Source organism: Littorina saxatilis, linkage group LG1 (genome assembly GCF_037325665.1).
Source record: "Littorina saxatilis isolate snail1 linkage group LG1, US_GU_Lsax_2.0, whole genome shotgun sequence".
Lineage (NCBI taxonomy): Eukaryota > Metazoa > Mollusca > Gastropoda > Littorinimorpha > Littorinidae > Littorina > Littorina saxatilis.
Window position 1 is genome coordinate 28,924,391 of NC_090245.1, and position 24,067 is coordinate 28,948,457.

The 24,067-nt window shown below is 46.3% G+C and overlaps 1 protein-coding gene across 10 annotated transcripts in view; it reads left to right on the forward strand.

Moving 5' to 3' along the window:
* LOC138966370 (hydrocephalus-inducing protein homolog) overlaps positions 1–24,067 on the forward strand; it is a 244,873-nt gene that overhangs the window by 49,667 nt on the left and 171,139 nt on the right. For 6 of the 10 annotated variants that reach the window (XM_070338641.1, XM_070338587.1, XM_070338596.1 and 3 more), the window contains 13 exons: positions 516–653; positions 4,128–4,217; positions 6,913–7,167; positions 7,930–8,156; positions 8,555–8,828; positions 9,500–9,694; positions 10,373–10,399; positions 11,504–11,650; positions 12,298–12,537; positions 12,910–13,012; positions 13,581–13,673; positions 14,325–14,495; positions 14,984–15,001. In XM_070338641.1, the coding sequence (XP_070194742.1) occupies positions 516–653; positions 4,128–4,217; positions 6,913–7,167; positions 7,930–8,156; positions 8,555–8,828; positions 9,500–9,694; positions 10,373–10,399; positions 11,504–11,650; positions 12,298–12,537; positions 12,910–13,012; positions 13,581–13,673; positions 14,325–14,495; positions 14,984–15,001 (1,978 nt within the window). The remainder of the gene's footprint in view (positions 1–515; positions 654–4,127; positions 4,218–6,912; positions 7,168–7,929; positions 8,157–8,554; positions 8,829–9,499; positions 9,695–10,372; positions 10,400–11,503; positions 11,651–12,297; positions 12,538–12,909; positions 13,013–13,580; positions 13,674–14,324; positions 14,496–14,983; positions 15,002–24,067) is intronic. The other 4 variants (XM_070338616.1, XM_070338657.1, XM_070338648.1 and 1 more) reach the window with 2 other exon arrangements.

The window sequence follows — 24,067 nt, forward strand, 5'->3', positions numbered from 1 at the left end:
TTCATTTCATTTTCATTTCATTTCATTTTCATTTTTCATTTTCATTTTCATTTCATTTTTTTCATTTCATTTTCTTCATTTTTTCATTTTCATTACTTTATTGTCCCATCGCTGGGAAATTCGGGTCGCTTCCTCCCAGTGGAAAGCTAGCAGCAACGGAGTCGCGCTACCCAGGTGTCTGCGTCTTTAGGTGTATTCTGCCACCTGCACTTATGGCAGAATGACCAAGGTCTTTTACGTGCCATTGTGATGACACGGGGGTGGGACATGGCTTCCGTCTCTGGGTCTGCACATAAAGTTGACCCGTGTCCGTCCCGGCCCGAATTCGAACCTGGGACCTTTCGATCACAAGTCCAGTGCTCTACCAACTGAGCTACCGAGCCCCCGTGTCAGTGATGTCATGAACAGACAGGGACGTTCATGTGTATGTTTCTTTGACTTGGTAAACTGAGAACTGCAAGTATCATGGACTGGATAAACTGACACTGACAATTATTTGCATGCGTGATTGACAGATGTACGACCAAGTGGCAGTGGCAGAGCTAACACTGCTGAACACGGGCAAGGTGGCCTTTGAGTATCACGCCCTCAACATTGACCCTGCCCTGGTCGCCCGCCCTCAACCCGGCCAGCCTGTGCTCGTCCCCCACACTGTGAGTTGGTCAATGGTGTGTCTGTGTGTGTCTGTGTGTGTCTGTGTCTGGGTGTGTCTGTGGGGGGGGGGGGAGGGGGGATTTTGTGTGTGTGTGTTGCTGTGAATGTCAGGGGATGAAACTCTGTGTATATGTGTTATGTGTGTGTATATGGGTGCGTCTCAGAATCTCGTCCTCTGTTTGTGACATTACCAAAAGTAAAATCTTCCCAGAAAACTTTGATAATACTATTTACACACTTCTCAGGGTGTACCTTTTCAGTTTAAACAAGAAAAAATATAACATTGCCTTTAGTTTGCCATATATTGAGCATTATTTGGACCATGTGTGCAAAATCACCCGTGTAACATGGAAACAATAAAAGACAAAAAAAAACTGCATTTATAAGGCTGAAAACGACTTTTATTCAGTTATTATTGTTGAATCACAAGCCATTATAGAGTTCAATATGAAATGACTACATGCAAACAACAAAATAATGTTTTTTTCAAAGTTCCATGCATTCGTCAAAATTTCAATACAAAAATGAAAATTAATTAATGATATCCTGATCAGAACATGTTGATACATGGCATTCATTCAGTCTTATTGACATTTAACCTTCACAATAGCATATATACAAAGATTTGTTGCTCTAAGACAAAATGTTAGAAAGTTATCCCAAAAGAATGCAAAATGGTCACCGATGTAACATGGAAACATCACTTTTGTAACAAAGAAACGGTTATGCTTTTTCCCACAAACTTTACTAAATGAAGCTGATTTTGCAACCAGATTCTTCTTAGGTAAAATGCCAAACACTAAAACAGGAACAGAAAGAAAAAAAGCTGGACAAAATCAAGCAAACTTTGCCCCAAAAAAGAGAAACATTAATGAAAAGTTCATCACCGACGTAACTCGGAAACGAACAACCAGACATGTATTATAAGGTTTGACATGAAGAATGCAAATGTTCAAAAGTGGTTCATTCAATTGTTAAGACAATAAACCAAAGGCATTGGTTACATATAGAACAGTTGCCACTTGCAGTTAATTAATTTATTTTAAAAGAAATAATGCCCCCTGGCATTGAAGGTGGGGTCACGAATCATGGTTGCATCAGATGTAGGGACTAAGGAAATATCATCGATCCCTGGAAAGCAATAGTAGTTCCCCTCCGGTTTCCTTCGAAGGAACGTTACCACCAGTTCATCAGGTCGAATCTCTTGCACCTGAAACATGCAAGTACCTGCGATTTCAACTAAAGATTGATGCAATATGTGTACTAGTTTCACTAACATGAATTTGTTTAATGTCTATCAAGATTTTGATGCATCCACATTCACTGGCTAAAAACAAAATAAAGTAATTAATTTGTTCAGACTTACCATTCCATTGAACATACAACTTTTACAATTAAGAAAACATTGACACTTACCGTTCCTTTAAATGGATTTCGGAAATTTAATTTTGATCATAATTTTTTATATTTTTAATTTTCAGAGCTTGTTTTTAATCCAAATATAACATATTTATATGTTTTTGGAATCAGGAAATGATGTAAAATAAGATGAACGTAAATGTGGATCGTTTTATATAAAAAAAAAATTATTACAATTTTCAGATTTTTAATGGCCAAAGTCATAAATTAATTTTTAAGCCACCAAGCTGAAATGCAATACCGAAGTCCGGCCTTTGTCGAAGATTGCTTTACAAAAATTTCAATCAATTTAATTGAAAAATGAGGGTGTGACAGTGCCGCCTCAACTTTTACAAAAAGCCGGATATGACGTCATCAAAAGTATTTGTCGAAAAAAAGAAAAAAACGTCCGGGGATATCATACCCAGGAACTCTCATGTCAAATTTCATAAAGATCTGTCAAGTAGTTTAGTCTGAATCGCTCTACACACACACACACGCACAGACAGACAGACAGACACACACACATACACCACGACCCTCGTTTCGATTTCCCCTCTATGTTAAAACATTTAGTCAAGTTTTGACTAGGTGAAATCGAAAGAAAAACTATTATTAACAAATGTTTAGCCTAATTTTTCACTTCATAGAATATCATAGCAGCAAAAACTCACCTTTTCTCAAGAACCTTGGGTGTTGATCACTGTCGTAACAAAATCACAGACTTCGGAAACATTCTCGAAATCTTTCTTCGCTGCTGGAAGCTGAACTATTTCTCTCTGTAACTGCGCATGCGTAGTCACCCGCACCTCTAAGTCACTACGCGCAAAATAGTTCTAATCTTTCTTCAAAACTCTGAACATTATTTGCAAAACCGTTCACCATCGTAACTGAATTTTGAAGAAGCATGTCATATTGCGCAACTTTCAACTTAGTTTGCAGATGCAATTTTGAGAAAATAATACTCAAATAACATTTAGCTTAGCGATTTTCTATGCCCTTTCATGTCAAGATCGTGTTGAAGATGAATATGCAAATTCTAAAGTTCAAATTTAGGACTTGTTGCTGTTGCACGCGTGTGGAAACCTATGTTACGACAGTGATGGCAAACTTTCAAGCGATTAATTTCGTTTAAAAAAACAATTCTGTGGACAAAATAACATTTCAACTGTCAAGTACACTTAAACCAAACACACATAACAAGAATAGCAGTCCTTGGACATTCTAAACGATTCTTGTAGTGAGGTGCAAAACTACTTGATGGTTCATGTCACAGATCATACCTCCATTTTTCACGCATCCAATCATTTCTTTCGCAAAACAACCTTCATAATAATCATGCAAAATACTCAGTTTTGTTTGTACTATTTCTTTATTCATTTTACTTCTCAAAAATACCAATATCATGATTTAAAATTCAGTATGTTTCAATTGTGGGCTAATTTGATTATGGCACACACAAAAGGTTCAGTTTCTGAGATGCACCCATATGTGTTTTGTGTGTGTGTGTTGTGTGTTTGTGTTGCTCCCTGTATGTGTGTGTTTGTTTATGTATGAGTCTGTTGGTATGTGCATGTCTGTTTATATGGGCGGTCCCGAATAGCCTAATAGGTTTAAGGGATGTTAAGGCTGCCTAAATGGCGGAGTAAAACCCGTGGGAGTTTTTTCTTCTTCTTCTTTTTCTTCTTCTTCTTCTTCTTTTTCTTCTGCGTTCATAGGCCAAAACTCCCATGTACTCATGTGTTTTTTTGCACGAGTAGGTTTTTACGTGTATGACTGTTTTTACTCTGCCATTTAGGCAGCCATATACCACTTTCGGGGGAAACATGCTGGGTATTTTTGTGTTTCTATAACACATATATTGGAGTTTCAGACCATGAACGAAGAAGAAAAAATGTTAAAAACCAACAACAAAGTCTGTTTATATAACTGGGTGTTTGTGTATATCTTTCTGTGTCCCTCCTTCCTGTTTCTTTCAGTAGATATGTTCTTGCATTGGTGTGAGAGACCCATACTTTGCACCGCCTGTTCAGAGGTATTTGTTAAATCTTTGATTTTTTTTATTATTATTGCAGGGCATTATTGAGCCATTCTCTGAGCAGAAGCTTCAAGTCCGGTTTCTGCCAGGCGTACCTGAGCGATTTTCAAAGGCCTTTGCTATCCAGGTAAATACTGTGAGACATAAAACATTAGATAAGAGAATACTTGTGAGCTGCAAATCCCTCGTTGACAGTGATTTTGTTGTATAATGTGTGACAAGTTGAGCAAAAGGGATAACTTTTTGACTCACCTGAGTAATTGAGTCTGTTATCGGGGGTCTTGAAAGAGGGGTTCCACTGTAGTGGGACATGATGGAAGGGGGGTTCCACTGTAATGGGACATGATGGAAGGGGGGTTCCACTGTAATATGACATGATGGAAGGGGGGTTCCACTGTAATGGGACATGATGGAAGGGGAGTTCCACTGTAATGGGACATGATGGAAGGGGGGTTCCACTGTAATGGGACATGATGGAAGGGGGGTTCCACTGTAATGGGACATGATCGAAGGGGAGTTCCACTGTAATGGGACATGATCGAAGGGGAGTTCCACTGTAATGGGACATGATCGAAGGGGAGTTCCACTGTAATGGGACATGATGGAAGGGGGGTTCCACTGTAATGGTACATGATGGAAGGGGAGTTCCACTGTAATGGGACATGATGGAAGGGGAGTTCCACTGTAATGGGACATGATGGAAGGGGGGTTCCACTGTAATGGGACATGATGGAAAGGGAGTTCCACTGTTATGGAAGGGGGGTTCCACTGTAATGGGACATGATGGAAGGGGGGTTCCACTGTAATGGGACATGATGAAAGGGGGGTTCCACTGTAATGGGACATGATGGAAGGGGGGTTCCACTGTAATGGGACATGATGGAAGGGGGGTTCCACTGTAATGGGACATGATGGAAGGGGGATTCCACTGTAATGGGACATGATGGAAGGGGGGTTCCACTGTAATGGGACATGATGGAAGGGGTGTTCCACTGTAATGGGACATGATGGAAGGGGTGTTCCACTGTAATGGGACATGATGGAAGGGGAGTTCCACTGTAATGGGACATGATGGAAGGGGTGTTCCACTGTAATGGGACATGATGGAAGGGGAGTTCCACTGTAATGGGACATGATGGAAGGGGGATTCCACTGTAATGGGACATGATGGAAGGGGGGTTCCACTGTAATGGGACATGATGGAAGGGGGGTTCCACTGTAATGGGACATGATGGAAGGGGGGTTCCACTGTAATGGGACATGATGGAAGGGGAGTTCCACTGGGACATGATGGAAGGGGGGTTCCACTGTAATGGGACATGATGGAAGGGGAGTTCCACTGGGACATGATGGAAGGGGGGTTCCACTGTAATGGGACATGATGGAAGGGGGGTTCCACTGTAATGGGACATGATGGAAGGGGGGTTCCACTGTAATGGGACATGATGGAAGGGGGGTTCCACTGTAATGGGACATGATGGAAGGGGGGTTCCACTGTAATGGGACATGATGGAAGGGGGGTTCCACTGTAATGGGACATGATGGAAGGGGGGTTCCACTGTAATGGGACATGATGGAAGGGGGGTTCCACTGTAATGGGACATGATGGAAGGGGGGTTCCACTGTAATGGGACATGATGGAAGGGGGGTTCCACTGTAATGGGACATGATGGAAGGGGGGTTCCACTGTAATGGGACATGATGGAAGGGGGGTTCCACTGTAATGGTACATGATGGAAGGGGGGTTCCACTGTAATGGGACATGATGGAAGGGGAGTTCCACTGGGACATGATGGAAGGGGGGTTCCACTGTAATGGGACATGATGGAAGGGGAGTTCCACTGGGACATGATGGAAGGGGAGTTCCACTGGGACATGATGGAAGGGGGGTTCCACTGGGACATGATGGAAGGGGAGTTCCACTGTAATGGGACATGATGGAAAGGGAGTTCCACTGTAATGGGACATGATGGAAGGGGGGTTCCACTGTAATGGGACATGATGGAAGGGGAGTTCCACTGTAATGGGACATGATGGAAAGGGAGTTCCACTGGGACATGATGGAAGGGGGGTTCCACTGTAATGGGACATGATGGAAGGGGAGTTCCACTGGGACATGATGGAAGGGGGGTTCCACTGGGACATGATGGAAGGGGGGTTCCACTGTAATGGGACATGATGGAAGGGGAGTTCCACTGTAATGGGACATGATTGAAGGGGGGTTCCACTGTAATGGGACATGATGGAAGGGGGGTTCCACTGTTATGGGACATGATGGAAGGGGGCTTCCACTGTAATGGGACATGATGGAAGGGGGGGTTCCACTGTAATGGGACATGATGGAAGGGGAGTTCCACTGGGACATGATGGAAGGGGAGTTCCACTGTAATGGGACATGATGGAAGGGGGGTTCCACTGTAATGGGACATGATGGAAGGGGAGTGCCACTGTAATGGGACATGATGGAAGGGGAGTGCCACTGTAATGGGACATGATTGAAGGGGGGTTCCACTGTAATGGGACATGATGGAAGGGGGGTTCCACTGTAATGGGACATGATGGAAGGGGGGTTCCACTGTAATGGGACATGATGGAAGGGGAGTCGAATAAGCATTTGCTTTTTTTAATACAGTCAAACCTGCCTCTTGAAAACGACCTCCTGCCCAATTTGACCACCCCAAAGAAACCCTGACAAGGTTATTTCCTATATAATTGACCTTTCCTTGATGACCACCTGTCTATAATAAGGACCACTTTTGGTTGGTCCCTTCAGTGGTTGTTTCAGAAAGGTTTGACTGTACTTTATTTCTTGTGTGATGCAGGTGGCACATTTTGAGCCAGACATCGTCACCTTGCAAGGAGAAGGTGTCTTCCCTCGAGTCTCTCTGGACTTACCTCGCTACGTCGATGACAGCGGCTACTACGAAACACTCCTCAAGGAAGCTCGCAAGATTCTGATGCCCCAGGCTTCGGGCACCATGCCGGCGGTGTCTGGTGTTGTCAGTCTTCAAGACGCTCACTCCGGAGGAGGGGGGCATGTTGTCATCAACAGTTATAAAAACATTGATGGACATCAGGTGAGGGCAGAGAGGTTAATGCGGTGTTAGGAGTGGGATGTGTGTGAATGTCAGGGTGTGTGTTGCGATTTGCAGGAGGAACGCGACAGTGCATAATTATGTGCCTTCCTGTCCCAAGAAACATTTTTAAGAGTTAGTTTTTTAGTTTATGTTGTTGGTGGATTTTGTAAGACAGCAATATTATTGATGTTGAGAGTGAAGTGAAGTCATCCACCTTTCTAAAGCAGAACAAAGCCTTACACTCTGACATGAGCGTAAATGGGGAAAAAAAGCAGGGTAGACACATATATCCAGTCTGTATTGTGTCAACAAAATGATGAACCAAACTACTAAGGTTAGAGCTAAAGCACGTAGAATGTTGCTGTGTGCAAGGAGTAGTGCACATGCAGTGATCAGCGAGAGTTTGTATCTGTTTGTAGAGGACAGCACACAATGCTGAGCAACTCCGGGTGGGAGCTTATAACAGAAAGTACACACAACCTAGCAAATTTATTCAAATATAGATCAAAGTATGTGTTGCTGAACAACTCTAGGTAGGAGCATGTAGCACAAAACATTAACTGTTCATATCACAAAAGAATCTTTATTAAATAAGGAGGATGAAAGTGGCTTGTTTGTTTCAATGCTTGTTATTCTCTCAGGTGCCAGGAGGATGTTTCTGCATAACTCTCACTCACTCTTGTTGCACATTTCGAATGCATTCAGAACACTTACTTCCCTTTGTTTCTCAGATGTGTTCAAATCACAACGTTTGTTTTCCAGGAGCACAGGGCAGTGCCGACCGATCTGGAAGTCCAGATGGAGGTGGAGAGACTGGCGGTCAGAGACTTTGCCCAGCAGCAGAAACTGACCCCTTGCTCCACCTGCCTGTCCACTGACTATACCACCGGACTCGAGGAGACGGTGCCTGTCCACATGCCAGCCCCGCCCACCGCCGGCACCACTGAGGCTGCTGCTGAGTCAAGGCGATCTCGTCGCAGAAAACAAAAGTAAGCTTGGAAAGGTTAGAAAATCTTAATGGGCAGGGAAGTAGCACATCGTAAGTAAAAAACAAATAATTACTGGAAAATTAGATGTGTCAAAAATAAAACCGTATGTCATTCCTGGATTATGAGGAAAAACTAAGGTCAGATGTGACACACCATGTTTAACATTTACCTGTATCGGTAGTAATTACATGAATTTCAAGAGAGACAGATGTGAGGTGGCATGTTTCACTTTTGAAGAAGACATTTGTAACTGATGTGAAACATACAAACTAGCAGCTTGACTTTGTGATTTCAGTCACCATGTTTAATGACAGGTAGCATCAGAGTGATCATCAAGGCGTAAGAATAAAGTCCTAATTAGTACAGTAAACAATATCTCAAATGCTTTTTCCACACAGACCCAAGCTCCCAGAGTACCTGCTAGACTTTGGCTACGTGGTTCTCGGCACTCAACGTACACATGTGGTCCGTGCCACAAACACCGGCTGGTGTCCCGTCTCATTCAAGATGGATCGCGGCTCTATCCACACCCTGGGCTTCATCGTCGAGCTGGATCGCGTTCGCAATCTCCCTGGTGCCCCTGACAACGAGACTGTTGACTTTGTGGTGACTTTTGATCCCAGAGCCGCCAACTTGCAGCTTGGACCTGTGGAAGCTGTGGTTCCTATTCAGGTGAGTTTCAGTATTTGTAGCGGGTGTTGTTTTCTTCTTCTTTTTCTGCGTTCAATATTAGCGGGTGTTGTAAGTTATCGCCTACTGCTTCACGAGCTCTGTGGTGAATGGCTTGATCATGAAAAAATGGGGCAGGTGTGGAGATGGAGATATTATACCAAGAAGGATAATTTTTTGTACTCACCTAGTTTTCCATTTGGTAGAAATGAGTTACCAGCAAGCTTACAGCTTATGCCCTCTTCCTTGCATTTTACTTGCATTCATTCACCCTTGAAAATGTGGTGCTGCTACAACATGTGCTCAGCAACGTGGGTATGAAGTTTTGTATTCTGTGATTTGTGGTAAAGGGGACGTTAACTTAGAGACTTTAAATCTTTTTCACTGACAAGTGGGTCCCTTCCAACTAACTCCTCCACCACCTCAACTTTCCAATTGAGACGTTTTCCTTGACTTAAGCCTCTGTAGTCCAAAGACATTGGCGCCACAGAAATGTCCAATAGACAATAACTCCTTTTAGTGAGACAAAGAATCCACACGTGCCCCTGTCCACGTATTTCAGATACACCCCCTCGCTTGTGACTGGCCTCTCATGTCACAAGGGAAATTCGTCTATTACTACAGCAGAATCTTGAGTAAACTTTTTTCTATTCTGATATTTTGACCTCTTTCAGATTGTGAACGGACCTCAAGTGGTGCTGCGTCTGCGCGCCCACGTGACGATGCCAGACATGGAGATCTCGGATGACGTGCTGGAATTCCAGGAGGTGAAGTGCGGAGAGTGTCGTGTCATCACCGTGCAGATCCACAACCACCAGCACGTGCGCTGCGACTGGTTCTCCGGACACACCGACGATGAGAAGAAACAGGTCAGAGAGGGGATTGAATTATTGTGAAGGTTTTGAAGTATGTTGCGATATTGAAACCTTTGAAGTTGAGGTGTAGATGGTTACATGATTAAACACAGTCGTTAAAAGATTTAATGGAAAAAGAAGTGCAGTGAAGCATTGAGAGTATGGTGCTCAGAATAGATCGAATCAGATCAGAGAGGGGTTTGTGTTATTGTAAAGGTTTTGAAGTCAGCTGCAAAATTGACCGTTTGCAATATTGAAAGTTTTGAAGTTGAGGTGTGGATGATTACATGCTTATAACCGCTATCGTTAAATTAAGCATGAGTGCAAAAAGAAGTGCAGTGAAGCAACTAGAGTATGGTGCTTAGAACAGAATCAAAATATGTATGCACCGTGACAGTATGGTGAAAGAACAATAGTGTTCGAGAAGAGAACAAATACGCAGACATACAGTTTGGATGTCAGACCTGTGTTACTATCTGTGAACAGATCTGCATCTAAATTCCAGTCAGATTTCATGTACATTTGCCTACATTTTGAATTAGGAGCAGCACTCTATAAAGCATAAAAAATAGGTTTTATTGTAATTTCAATTTTGACCTTCTGCAAACTCAAGTGCAGCATAACTTTTTTTCTACAACTTCTTTCAAATATGTCAAAGAAAAGAAATGACAGGAAAGTTTTTGTCTGCTGCAGGGCTTTCGGCCGAGGCCAGAAATGGGGGTAATGGTTGTTGGCATGGTTTTCCTTGTTTGGAGAAATCCCATTATGCATGGTATCACGGCCAAAGAGTTTATGCTTATTGTCACATGCATTAGGTTCACAGAAATGTATGTTGTTTGGTTGGTTCTTACTTTGGTTCTTTATTTCTGTGCTCGCTTTCACAGCTGGCAAAGAAAAAGGTTTGTAAATGTGAGCAAAAAGAAGTGTACACTGCTTTTAGCATCAAATGCATGTTTGTTCAAATACATGTTTGTTTAATGCATGTGTGATGCTAATAGGTCAGAAAATTGCGTAATTATCTTGGTACTGTCAGTAGATAAGTAGTGAGTGTTGTCTTCCGTGGTCTATAAAGATGTTTGCTATTCAGGCTAGACGTTTGTGTTGCTAGTAAAGAGCGATTGATTTAAATGAGTTGAACGCCCAAAATTATAATGTTTAGACAGAACAGAGTGGTGGTTGGTTTGTAGGCATGCAGTGCTAGAAACATTACTGTCAAATATATAGAGGTATAAGTAACTTTGTTGTTTTGTTGTGATGGTTGCTCTATTATAATTGAGAGGGAAGGTGGCAGAATGCATGATTCTCAGTTTAGAAGTCTTACAGCAAGCGTCACAAATGAGGTGAATCAATGATGAATTGTGTTGTGATTACATTAGGATTATGATTATGTTGACAGCACTTGTAAATACAATGTGGAGGCTGTAGAGGAAGGGGAGCAGGATGGGAAAGACCAAGAAATAAAGCGAGCAGCAGGAAAGAGTATGATAGCATGAAAGTCTTAGAGTAATATTTTACTTTGGCACATTAGCTGTGTCCACTGGTACTGTAGCATTCACATGCATGTTTTCTGCTTTTTAAATTGTGCACTGTGTGGTGTAATTGGAAAGTGCATGTATACTTTGGGACCTCGCATTTCTACTTGAACATGTACCTCCAGCTACACTTTTCTTGATGTATTTGGGCTGTGTGTTTGTTGTTTATTGAACATGTACCCCAAGTTACACTTTTCTTGATGTATTGGGGCTGTGTGTTTGTTGTTTATTGAACATGTACCCCAAGTTACACTTTTCTTGATGTATATGAACTTGTGTGTTTGTTGTTCAGGCTCATCGGCACATGCCCATGCACTTGCGACGCAAGATGCGACAGGAGAAGAAGAAGCCGCTGTACTTTGAGATTCTGCCAGCCAGCGGCAGTCTCATGCCGGGTCAGAGAGTCAACATCCAGGTCAAGTTCATGCCCACTGAAGAGGTCAGCACACTGGACAGCTTCTCCTTTTTTAAGCCCCTGCTTTCTCAGATGTTCTGTTCATAGCCTCTTTAATTTAACCTCCATTTTAAGACTGTCTCGCTTAAAGGGGGGTTCTACTGGTGAAAAGTCCAGATTTAATGACCATGATCAGTCATTGGTTTTATGGCAAAATTTTACTGAAGGCAGGTGCATTGGTGTTCATATCTGTGATGAGTGATTGCGAGGTGTGAGTTTGACTTGAATAGTTTTGACAGACTAGTAACTTCTTACAAAGAGATGCTGACCATGAAATGAGTGTCTCTCTGAATGAAATTAGCTATGCAGCACCTAATATAATAATTAGCTCTCAATTTCTGTTGTATATATTTAGAGTGCTTACTACCCTCTTTTTTTTTTTTAGCCCTAGTCATTAGTGCTCTGCCTCACTTAGTATGAGACTAGTTGCTGTCAGACCATATAGACACCCATGTTTTTGGAATAGATCCTCAGTATTGTGTATTCTGTATTTATTTAAAAACAAAAAGATTAAAATTGATCAAATAAAGCAAAGATTATTCGCTGTACTTCACAGTTTAAGCAGCTTGTAACTGTCTCCAGTCACACGTACTATCGTTTACTAACTCAAACCCTTTTCCTCCACTCCCCAGAAATACTACGAGCAGCGCATCCCTATCAAGATCGCTCAGAGCAGCCAGCGCATTTTGTTGTTGTGCCGTGGCCAGGGGCTCGAACCCCGCCTGGAGTTTGAGCGTCAGTTGGTGGAGTTTGGACCCATCCTGCCCCACAGCAGCGGCGACGAGCAAGAAGTGCTCATCCGCAACCCCTGCAGCTTCCCCGTGGAGTTCTACAACCTGGAGTTTGACTCACAGTACTTGGAGGAAGAAAAGGTATAAAAAGAGAGAGAGAGAGAGAGAGAGAGAGAGAGAGAGAGAGAGAGAGAGAGAGAGAGAGAGAGAGAGAGAGAGAGAGAGAGAGAGAGAGAGAGAGAGAGAGAGAGAGAGAGAGAGAGAAAGAGAGAGAGAAGAGAGAGAAGAGAGAGAGAGAGGTGGGGGGTTACTGGTTGAGTCTTGGTAGTGTAAATCACTTTATAGAAGGCCTTTGCCCATTCTGTTCATGTTGTTGTTTTTGCTATTATTCTTCCTGGTTATGTGTTTAGTGTATGGTTTTGTGCGGAGTTGTTTTATTTTAATCTTTGGATTTCTTGCCATTTGTAATAGCTGTATTTCATCGTACTCACAGAGGTGTTTGGTGTTTGTTAGGTGCTGCGGTTGATGAGAGGCTATGATGAATACAACACCATCCTTCTGCCTCCACGCAACTCTGGAGATAAAGTGCCTCACGAGCTCCAAGACTTTTACGATGGTGAGTTCACATCTTTTGTTGTCAGCTTTGTAGACATACTGCTGTTGTTTGACCGCTGTTAGTGGCTTCGTTAGAAAATCCGGGCAATCAATATTTACCTTGACAGAGTCGAGCTGCAGTAACCTCAAGCAGACGATGAGTTCTGTGATTGTGTATGTAATACATTGATAGATTTTGTTGCATTTCCTTCTGACACATATTGTTTTAAAGACATTGTATTGAAATTGTCATAAATTGTATACCTCATTCTGTTGCTCTGGAGTGAACACAAGTTTGATCACACTATTAAGGACTTTCAAATGACAATGCTTGTTATTCCTCCAGATGTGAGGAGATTGGTTTCGCGTAACTCTCACTTACTCTTGTTGCACATGTTGTACACATTTAGAGCACTTACGCCTCTTTGTTTTTCAGATCTGAAAATAGCGCTCTGCCCATATGATTAAGACACTCTTCAATTTTAATTTGTGTTCATAGCCACCATTATTTGTGTGGTACATGACAAAACGAGAACAAGCAATCATGACTTGGAGACGCTGACAATGTTGATGTGTGGATGTGATTGCAGAACAACTGAAGAAGCTGGAAGAGGAGGATAGAGCTAGGGAAGAAGCTCACCAGGAAGAGCTGCGACGTCAGCAGGAAGACCCGGAACGAGAAGGTATTTTCCTCGTTCTGTTGGCTGAGACCTGTTATTGCATTACAAAAATCTGAGAAAATCAGTTTGAACAAAGGAGGGAGTCTTAAAATTGGTGTTATAATATATAATATAGAGGTTATAAACAAAAAGTCTGAGAAAACAGCTGAGTCTTAAAATGGAGGGAGTCTTAAATTGGGGGATCTTAAAAGAGGGGTTCCACTGTATTGAAACCACTTGTTATTTTGTATGGAAGAGGGGGATATGCACTTTATTGCCAACAGGTTTTGGCTGCATATATATATGTGCCGGTGAGAATTCATGGAATCCTCTTTTCCCTCTGTGACCTTTGTGTATTGATTGACAAAAATTGTGCAGTTCATGTCTGTGTAATCTTCATAGCTAGGTGCATAACGATGGTCTAAATTATTTTGATAATCTGTAATTCCCAAAGCTTCCTAAAATGTATAGCTCATGGTAAGTGGTTTCAGACAAAACATAAACTCATGTCGCTGGTTTTCCCACTTATGTTTAATGTGGGGCATCCTTGGGCACCTTACGGAGCAAAAGAAGATTTGTTGTGTCTCAGTAATCTCCATTGGAATGCTCTCAAAGGAAAAGAAAATGAATGTTAGCACAGACATGTCAGAACGGTTCATGATTTGGTATCCACAGAACAAGGAGAGGAAAACAAGACATCAGATGATACCACAGACGGCCAGGCGACAGTGCCAGGCAACCAAGGCGCCTCATTGACAGGTTCCACCAAAGATCTGCAGCAGGATCTTCTGCCACTGGCGCCACCTGCAACTGTTGACCCAGAGAAGAAAGACGAGATACTGGAAGGTATGTGGAACTCTGGTTGTGGATTAAGTTTTGAAAGGGTGTTGTTTAACATGACTCGAACTACACTCCCGGCCACACACAAAAAAGAGGTGATTGTGAGGGGTTTGTGAGACTTAGGTTTAAGATAATTACATTTCTGAAGGATGTTTATTATGCATGATTTTAATTACAATTGCAAGTATGATTTGAAAAAGGTAAAATTGGTATGGATTTCTTGCAGTGATAAGGAAGGAGAGTCTGGAAGCTGTATGCAAAACCCTGGTTTGGGATTTGTGTTTAAAAGGATACCGTATGTGACGTGACTAACTACTTTCATTTAAAAAGGGGCAAAACACGAGTTTATTTCTGCATTAGTGCAGCCCAGTTCCATGTCACCAGGCCTTGAGGTTCTTAGCGTTTGCTGTCAGATGAACATTACTGTTTCAGTGTTTAGAAATGGAAACAGTCATGTAATGAATATCACAGTGTAGCTTGAAATCTGTTTGCAGAGAGAAACGCTACAAAAGGTACTTTAGTTGGGGTTGGTTTCCTTATTGTTTTTGTTTTTGGAAAGTATTATTTTATTTTCATTTTGTTCTGTTTCTGTTGCTGCTGATGTTCTTGTTTGATTGGCAGTTTTGTTTACGCTTCTCCCCCTAATTATCACAGCTTACACGTCTTTTTACATTTAGTCAAGTTTTGACTAAATGATTTAACATAGAGGGCGGAATCGAGACGAGGGTCGTGGTGTATGTGTGTGTGTGTGTGTGTGTGTGTCTGTCTGTCTGTCTGTCTGTGTGTGTATGTAGAGCGATTCAGAGTAAACTACTGGGCCGATCTTTATGAAATTTGACATGAGAGTTCCTAGGTATGATATCCCCGGACGTTTTTTTCTTTTTTGCGATAAATACCTTTGATGACGTCATATCCGGCTTTTTGTAAAAGTTGAGGCGGCACTGTCACACCCTCATTTTTCAATTAAATTGATTAAAATTTTGGCAAAGCAATCTTCGATGAAGGCCGGGGTTTGGTATTGCATTTCAGCTTGGTGGCTTAAAAACTAATGAGTGAGTTTGGTCATTAAAAATCGGAAACTTGTAATTAAAATTATTTTTTTATTAAACGATCCAAAAACAATTTCATCTTATTCTTCATCATTTTCTGATTCCAAAAACATATACATATGTTATATTTGGATTAAAAACAAGCTCTGAAAATTAAAAATATACAAATTATGATCAAAATTAAATTTCCGAAATCGTTTTAAAAACTATTTCATCTTATTCCTTGTCGGTTCCTGATTCCAAAAACATATAGATATGATATGTTTGGATTAAAAACACGCTCAGAAAGTTAAAACGAAGAGAGGTACAGTAAAGCGTGCTATGAAGCACAGCGCAATCGCTACCGCGCCAAACAGGCTCGTCACTTTCACTGCCTTTTGCACTAGCGGCGGACTACGTTCAGTTTCATTCTGTGAGTTCCACAGCTTGACTAAATGTAGTAATTTCGCCTTACGCGACTTGTTTGTTTGTGAGCTACAACATCCACATACATTGCAATATCCTTCAACACGGACTTGTACCGTACTTTCCGGGTGACAAGGCGCTTCGTTATCTAAGACGCACCCCCTTCTTTTTAAAAAAAATTGTAATCCAGTCACCCATTGGACGCAGGGGGCCGATAGGGCGCACCAAAATTGAAAAAGTATACCGGTAGTCGAAGAATGAAAATAAGCCGGCGAGATCAAAGCCAGGTCCATTGTTTATAGACACGACCTTCTTCCCACGGGTCAATGACCCAGTTTTTGCCATGAGAGGTGGTTCCTGTCATATCTGAGAGAGGAAACACTTCCTGCTTCGGGGTCAGTGACCGGTCAGTGACCGAGTTTAACAGAGTCGAACTCTGTGTGTGCGGCGAGATCAAAGACATTGTGATAGCTGGGTGGCCTTGTTTATAGACACGACCTTCTTCCCAGGGGTCAATGACCCAGTTTTTGCCATGAGAGGTGGTTCCCCTGTCATATCTGAGAGAGGAAATACTTCCTGCACCGGGTCAGTGACCGGTCAGTGACCGAGTTTAACAGAGTGGAAATAATTATGTGTGCTCTGTGTGTGCGGCTAGATCAAAGGCAGGCATTGTGATAGCCATTGAGAGCTTGAGGAAACTTGGCCAGGGCAGTTCCTAGTAGCTGAAACATGCATTATCACAAGTTGTTTGACTGGTACTCAGGCGGTCTCTTTGATTTTTTTCGTATTTCATACACGGATTAGACGCTTCGTTATACAAGACGCAGGGGTCGAACTCGAGGAAAAAAGTCGCGCCTTATGACCCGGAAAGTACGGTACTAGTATGCCTATTGACTACCCCGCCAGGAAGTCAGCCATACCCTGTTTTCGGTATCACAGGATATGTAATATACAAGATTGACCACTTACATGCTTATACACACTAAAGGGGGTCATTAGCAGGTCCCTGTTTACCTGGGACTTTGTACAAATCTGACTCCATCCTTTATACCCACCAAATGCTGCCTTTTGTGGATTTGAAACCTGGACCGTCTACTGTAAAAAGCAGAGCATATATTGTACTTCCACTGAACTAACACACCCATCACATCTTACATCTTACAAGATTTTATATGTCAATATAACACTTACCTCGACAGTACTATTCTTGCACATTATCTATTATAGGCCGAAAAAATTGGACAAAACGCTGCGTGGGTACAATTATCTCCCATAACCATGCGCCACCGTGGATCCCAAGCACTGTCTGAGTGCTTCCCCCTTACAGGATGTAGGTGGCGCGTCCTCTTTCTTTTTTCGCGCGTGACAGTAGGCTGTGTTTCTGCTGCGCTCCCGGATTATTTTGGATTCTAGAGTCTTCTTTTCTGTGTGGATTACCACCTGTTGGATTTTTGTGTGTTATTCCACTTCTGGCTTGAGGCTACGTTGTTTTTCTTCCAACTTGTGCCTCCGTTGTTGTGTGGCGGACTCGGCGTGCCTACCGTCCTACTTCGTGGTGACCGGTCGTCTGCTTCTCGTTTCGCCTCATTCACTTGAGTATTGACCTAATTTTCTTTGAATTTTGTTAATTCTCGATTTTTTAAGGGTACGTACAGGGCGAGGTAGGATGTCTCGTCTTGTTTTGGGCTCTGGTTCTACGGAACCAGAGTCTGCCGGGGGCAACCCTTCTCCGGGCGCACAGCGTCATGTTTTGCGCACGGACAGGGGGACCTTTCGGCGCTCCGACTCTCCCTCCCCAAACGCTTTGCGTTTGCGGCGAGGGAGGGCGGAGAAAGCCTGTTTGAGCAAGCTCAATGCGAGCTTGCTCAAACAGGCTGGGCTTGAACCTGGGACTTCGGGCGGGGCTGCGCCGTCGAAGGTTCGGGGAAGGTCGAGGGGAAAGAAAAAGCGTCTTTCTCCTTCTCCTTCCGTGGAACACGCTTCCCCCCCTTCGACGCCGTTGTCCGGCCCTCAGTCTCAGGCTTCAGCTCCTCCCGGTTTCAAGCCTGGGGGGAAGGTTTCCTTCTCCTCCCTGGCTCGAATCCGGGGGCGGGTCGATTCCCAACCCTCTTTGGGGGTTGGTGAATCTGATCTAGGGGCTACGGGAGAGACTCAGGTTTCGACTTCTTTCTTTTCCGGTGCCTCTCCTGTGCCCTCCTCGGTTTCCACCGCTGTGGAAGCCAGGAGGGACACGGGTCCTCCTCTGAACTCCCTCGCTGGGTCGTCTACTGCTGTTTCGACAGTAGTCTCGGACTCATGGGGGGGGAGATCGGAGGAGATGACGGGGTCTATGAATTCCCTCCCCGCTGGGGTTGGGATGCGAATTGACCCCGTTCAGGGCGGTCCTGTGGGGGCAGGGGTTTCAGGCATCGTGCCTACGACCACTGCTACTACGGTTCCCTCTGACGTCCGTGTGACTGGTGGCTGTCCCTCTATGAAACGCTCCGGCCGACTAGTTACTGGACGTGGAGGTGTTCGACAGAACGTGGTACTTCTGTCGAATGGTCAGGGCGACGGGAACATTGTTTCTGTTGCTCAAACCGACACCTCCGACCGGACCGTCTTGACCCCACGCCATTCCTTAGCGTCTGGTGTTCGGGTGACGGATGGTCCGGACCAAGGGTCCGGAACGGTCCAGGCTTACGGGTCGGGATCGAACCGGACCCACGGGTCCCGACTGGACTTGACCTCCGGGTTTGGTCCGGACGGGACCCATGGTACGGGACCGTACCGGACCTTAGGGTCCGGTGCGGGACAGTACCTCTGGCCCTTGCCGGACCCCCGGACCTACGGGTCCGGATGGTACGGTACGGGACCAGTGGTCCGGTCGGGACCGGACCACCCGACCACCTCTGTTGGTCCGGGTGGTCTGGCACCGAACCGGAACACACCGGACCACCGGACCTACGGGTCCGGATGGTACGGTACGGGACCAGTGGTCCGGTCGGGACCGGACCACCCGACCACCTCTGTTGGTCCGGGTGGTCTGGCACCGAACCGGAACACACCGGACCACCGGACCTACGGGTCCGGATGGTACGGTGTTTCCACGTCCGGACCGAACCACCCGAACACTTTTGTGGGTACGGATGGTTCTGTGCCGAACGGGACCTCCGGATGGTACGGGACCGGACCGGACCACCGGACCGGACCGGACCACCGGAACACCGGACCACTCGACCGGACCGGACCGGACCACCGGAACACCGGACCACCCGACCGGACCGGATCGGCACCCCCGACCGGACCGGACCATTTCTTTTCTGATCAGACCCGATGGGTCCCTGTTCAGTCTATAAATGGCGGGGGTTCGTTGGCTGGACTGACCCAACAGTCGCAGGGTTTTTGTTGTTCTCTCCCTTCGGCTGCTGGAGACGTTTCGTCTTTGGGGCAGGGGTCTTCGCGGCCTCTTGCTTCAGTGGGCGTTTCGTCACAGTCTACTTCATCACTTTCGGCTCCTCCCCCTCAAGCTTCCTACACTCCTGCTGTTGAGGAGTTGTCGGGAAGTGAAGAGGAGAGTGAGTCAGAGGACGATGGGGAGGAGGATCAGGGTCGCCCTGAGGTTAACACTGATCCTCTACCCTTGCCGGTTTCTGATGGAACTTCCGAAGCTATGCTTCGTACTTTCCAACAGTACATGACAGACATCACGCGGCGTCTTGACGCCACGGATGCCTCTCTTAAGCGTCTGTCGTCTAGTGTTCCCAACCCTTCGGTTGACACACAGGACGTGGAGTCTGAGGACGAGAGGCAGGAGGCTCTCCCTCGCACAGCTAGAAGGACGTTTGAACAGTTTCAGGACGTCCTTCCCTCCGACGCCCTCTCGTCCTTGGAGTCCGCTTCGGCCCGGGCGCGGGAGGCACACGCCGCGTCTGCCGGCGGCTCGTTTTATGAACGATCCGGCCGCCAGCAATTCGCGTTCCACCCTAGTCTTAGTGCCACGGTGGAAGCGGCAGCACATCGCCTGAGGAGTACAGATTCACGTGCGAACGCGACCTATGTTCCTCGGGAGGACGCGGATTCAGTGCCGTGCTTTCCTTCGGGAGGCGCACCTCCACTGTTTCCTCGTGTCCAATCTGTTTCGTCCCTCCCTTTTCCCTTTGACTCTCGAACTCTCCCTTTCCAGACTTCGAGTGTTCAGGGTGGGGCTGACGGTGATGTGTTCGTTGGGGAGGTGCCTTCGGTCAAGAAGGTGGAACTGAGCTCTGCTTCGTTCCACAATCTTGAGGCCACCGTTTCTTCCATTGTCGAGGCCCAATCACAGGCCTTGACATGGATGAGCACGCTGTCCACACTGTTGGACCCTCCCGATCGGGCAGAGTCCGATTCCACTCGGGTCCTTGACACGGTTCGAGTGGATCGGGCTTTGCATGCCGTGCGATCGTGCGTGACGACTGCGGCAGAATTGGCCATTGGAACACGGGTCCACTTGTTGGCCCTGTTCCGTGATCATTTTCTGGCTACTTCTTTAGTGCCTCCGGATATGAGGAAGAGTCTGAGGAACACGTTTCCTCAGCCTTCTTCCCTTTTTCATCCGGGCACTGTCCGTTCTGTGGTGGAGTCCACACGCCAGAGGAACACTGATTCTCTGATGGTTGGCCTCGCTGCTTCGGCGACGTCGGCGGGGAGTAAGAGAAGTGCTACAGTCACCTCCAGCTCCCAGCCTCAGAAGAAGAAGAAGAAGAAGCCAGTTTCACTGCCTCCTTCTTCCTCCTCTCAGGCGCCTGTCGCGTTCCCCCCTGCGGCCCCGGCTTCTCGTGCTCCCAAGCGTAAGAAGAAGGGTGCTCAGACAGGTAAGGGTAAGCAGCACCACCAGGGGGGTGGTCGCAAGCCTGCGCCTGCCCGCCAGCAGAATTTTCAGTGAGTCCCGGCCCTACGTTGACGCCCCCTCAAGTTGCCCCTCTTTCGTCCGTCGGTTCCCTTTTTCGGGCCCGCGACATGTGGGGCAGACTGGTCTCCAACCAGTTTATCTTGAGGGTGGTGGGGTCGGGGTTTTCTCTACCGCTGTCGTCACAACCTCCATTGTCCGCTCTACCTTTGACGTTCCCCCCTCCTCGAGACCCTGCCAGATGGCAGGCTCTTCAAGACGAGGTGAACTCGTTGGTCGAGAAGAAGGCTGTCTACCCCCTTTCTCAGCCTTCTCCGGGGTTCTACTCCCGCCTGTTCACCGTCCCCAAAAAGGACGGCAGGTTCAGGCCGGTGTTGGACCTCTCCACCTTGAACTTGTACCTTCGCAGGTGCAAGTTCAAGATGGAAACCCCTTCGTCGGTCCGGTTGGCCATCCGGCCAAACGATTGGGCCACGTCTGTGGACCTCCAGGATGCTTACTTCCACATCCTGGTGGCCCCGGGGTACCGACATCTGCTCCGGTTTGTTTGGGAGGGCACAGTGTTCGAGTTTCGGGCCCTCCCATTCGGCCTGTCCTTGGCCCCGCTGATTTTTACAAAGGTGGTCAAGGAGCTGGCGGCGTTGGTCAGAGCTCAGGGTGTGCGTCTGCGTCAATATTTGGACGATTGGCTCACCCTGGCCCAGTCTCGCGATCAATGCCTCCAACACACCCGGCAGGTCCTGGAACGGACCCATGCTTTGGGGTTCCAGATACAGTGGCACAAGTCAGACCTCGTGCCAGCCCAGCAGTTTTGCTACTTGGGGATGGCGTTCGACACAGTGCTTTACACTGTGTCTCCCTCCCCGGACAGAATCCTCTCCCTGAGGCGAAAGATCCTCTCCATTCAGGCTTGCCGCGCTGTTCCTCACAGGCGGCTGGCGGAACTGTTGGGTTCCATGGAGTCTGTCGCTCTGCTGCTGCCCCTTGCAAGGCTACACAAACGTCCCCTGCAACGGGCAGTAGCAGATCGGACTTCCAGGCCTCTCGATTACACCGAGTTGGTCCAGATCGGGCCTTGGTTTCACGAGGCTGTAGTCCAATGGCTGGACCCGATCTGGCTCAACTCTGCGGTGCCTATCCAACCGAGACGGCCGTCTCTCTTCCTGTACACCGACGCTTCTACGCGGGGTTGGGGGGCCCACCTGGACCTGCACGAGGCCCAGGGGGTCTGGACCCAGGAGGAGTCCCTCCTACACATCAACTTTCTAGAGTTGGAGGCGGTTCGTCGGGCTCTGCTGGAGTTTCGCCTCCTGATTCGGGATCAGGATGTGTTGGTCCACGGGGACAACACCACATGCCTAGCTTACCTTCGCCACCAGGGGGGCACCAATTCTCGGTCCCTCTCCCTGTTAGCGGAGGAGATTCTGCTCTGGTGCCAGACCAATCAGGTCCGGATGTCAGTCCAATTCGTTCCGGGGAAACTGAACGCCCTGGCCGACATTCTCAGTCGGGGCGATCAGGTTCTCCCCACAGAATGGACCATCGCTCACAACGTTCTACGGCGTCTGTGGGCAAGGTGGGACCGTCCTCTGATCGATCTGTTCGCAACTCGATTCAGCGCTCGGCTTCCCAGGTACGTCAGCCCCTTTCGAGACACGAATGCGTTCCACGTGGACGCATTCACTCTCTCGTGGAGGCTCCTCGATGCTTACGCCTATCCCCCGACATCTCTGATTCCGAGGGTACTGGCAAAGTATCTGCAGGAACGGCCAAGACTGATTTTGGTCGCGCCTTACTGGCCAACAGCTCCGTGGTTTCCAGATCTTCGCGGTCTCACCCACGTAGACCCTCTACCTCTGAATCTGGACGGGGGAAGTCTGCTCCAGCCTCGATCAGGCCTCCCTCATCCACGTCCAGAGAGTCTGTGCTTGACCGCATGGCTCTTGTGCGCTCCAAACTGCTTGCACTAGGATTGCACAAGAGTTCAGTAGAGTTTTCCTTGAACGCTAAGAGGCGATCAACTAATCAGCTCTATGACTTACGCTGGAGAGCTTGGGCCTCCTTCGCCTTGTCCAAGGGGATAAAGCCGCTTTATCCCTCAACACAGGACTTGGCCAACTTCCTGGTGGAAGTGTATCAAAAGAAGAGTCTTTCTTCTAAGACTCTTCTTGGATACAAATCTGCCATCACTTCCACGATTGCGGCTGCTACTGGTCGCAGACCTGAACACTTGATCAGTTCCTCCCTCATTGCTAATGTCCTTTCGGGTATTAGCAATGCAGCGGTGTCTAAACCTCGGGTTTCATTTCCCAAGTGGGATGTCTTCCTGGTTCTCAAACTCCTGCGTAGCAAGGAGTTTGAACCCCTGGCAGGCATTAGTATCAAGTTCCTGACTTTTAAGACTGTGTTCCTCATCGCTTTAGCCACTTGCCGTAGACTCAGTGGTATTCAAGCTTTGAGTGGCCTGGAATTTGACATTGAGTTCACCACACATCAGGTGACGTTGGCTTTCCTACCAGACTTTCGAGCCAAGAATCAGAATGCCTCGGAGTTGTCCAAACCAGTAGTCATTCAAGCCTTGGCTCCCACTCTTGAACATGATGACCCTGATCGCTTCCTCTGCCCAGTACGTGCCCTTAGAGTGTACCTGGATAGAACACGTAGCTTTCGGTCTTCTAAGCGGTCACTGTTTGTCTCGCTTAATCCGAAGTACCAATCGGATATTTCTAGACAAACTTTAGCTCGTTGGCTGACCTTGCTTATCAAACAGGCTTATGTTCATGCTCAAGTGGATGTGGTCCCTGACATCAGGGCACACGAGATTCGGGCTATCGGCTCCTCGTTGGCGCACGTGCGGGGTGCCTCGCTCCAAAGCATAATGGCGGTCGCGTTCTGGAAGACTCCAGCCACGTTTATTAACCACTATATGCGAGACTTTTCCAGTCTCAGGCTTGACCAGTCGTATGGCATTGCCAAAGCAGTGGTTGCCAGCATGGTCACGTCAGTCTAAGGTATTTTTCTTGGGTATATTTTCTTTTACAGTAGTACTGTTCGAAAATTGCCTGGGTATCTTAATCCTTGGATTTAAGTGATTTTGATTAAGGAGTTTAATACTCTACATATCACCCTCACACCACTCTGGTATTCTGTGCAAGAATAGTACTGTCGAGGTAAGTGTTATATTGACTGTAAGGCTTCTTTTTAAGCCTACTGTCTATATGATACTTACCGAGACAGTACTATTAGAGTTTCCCTCC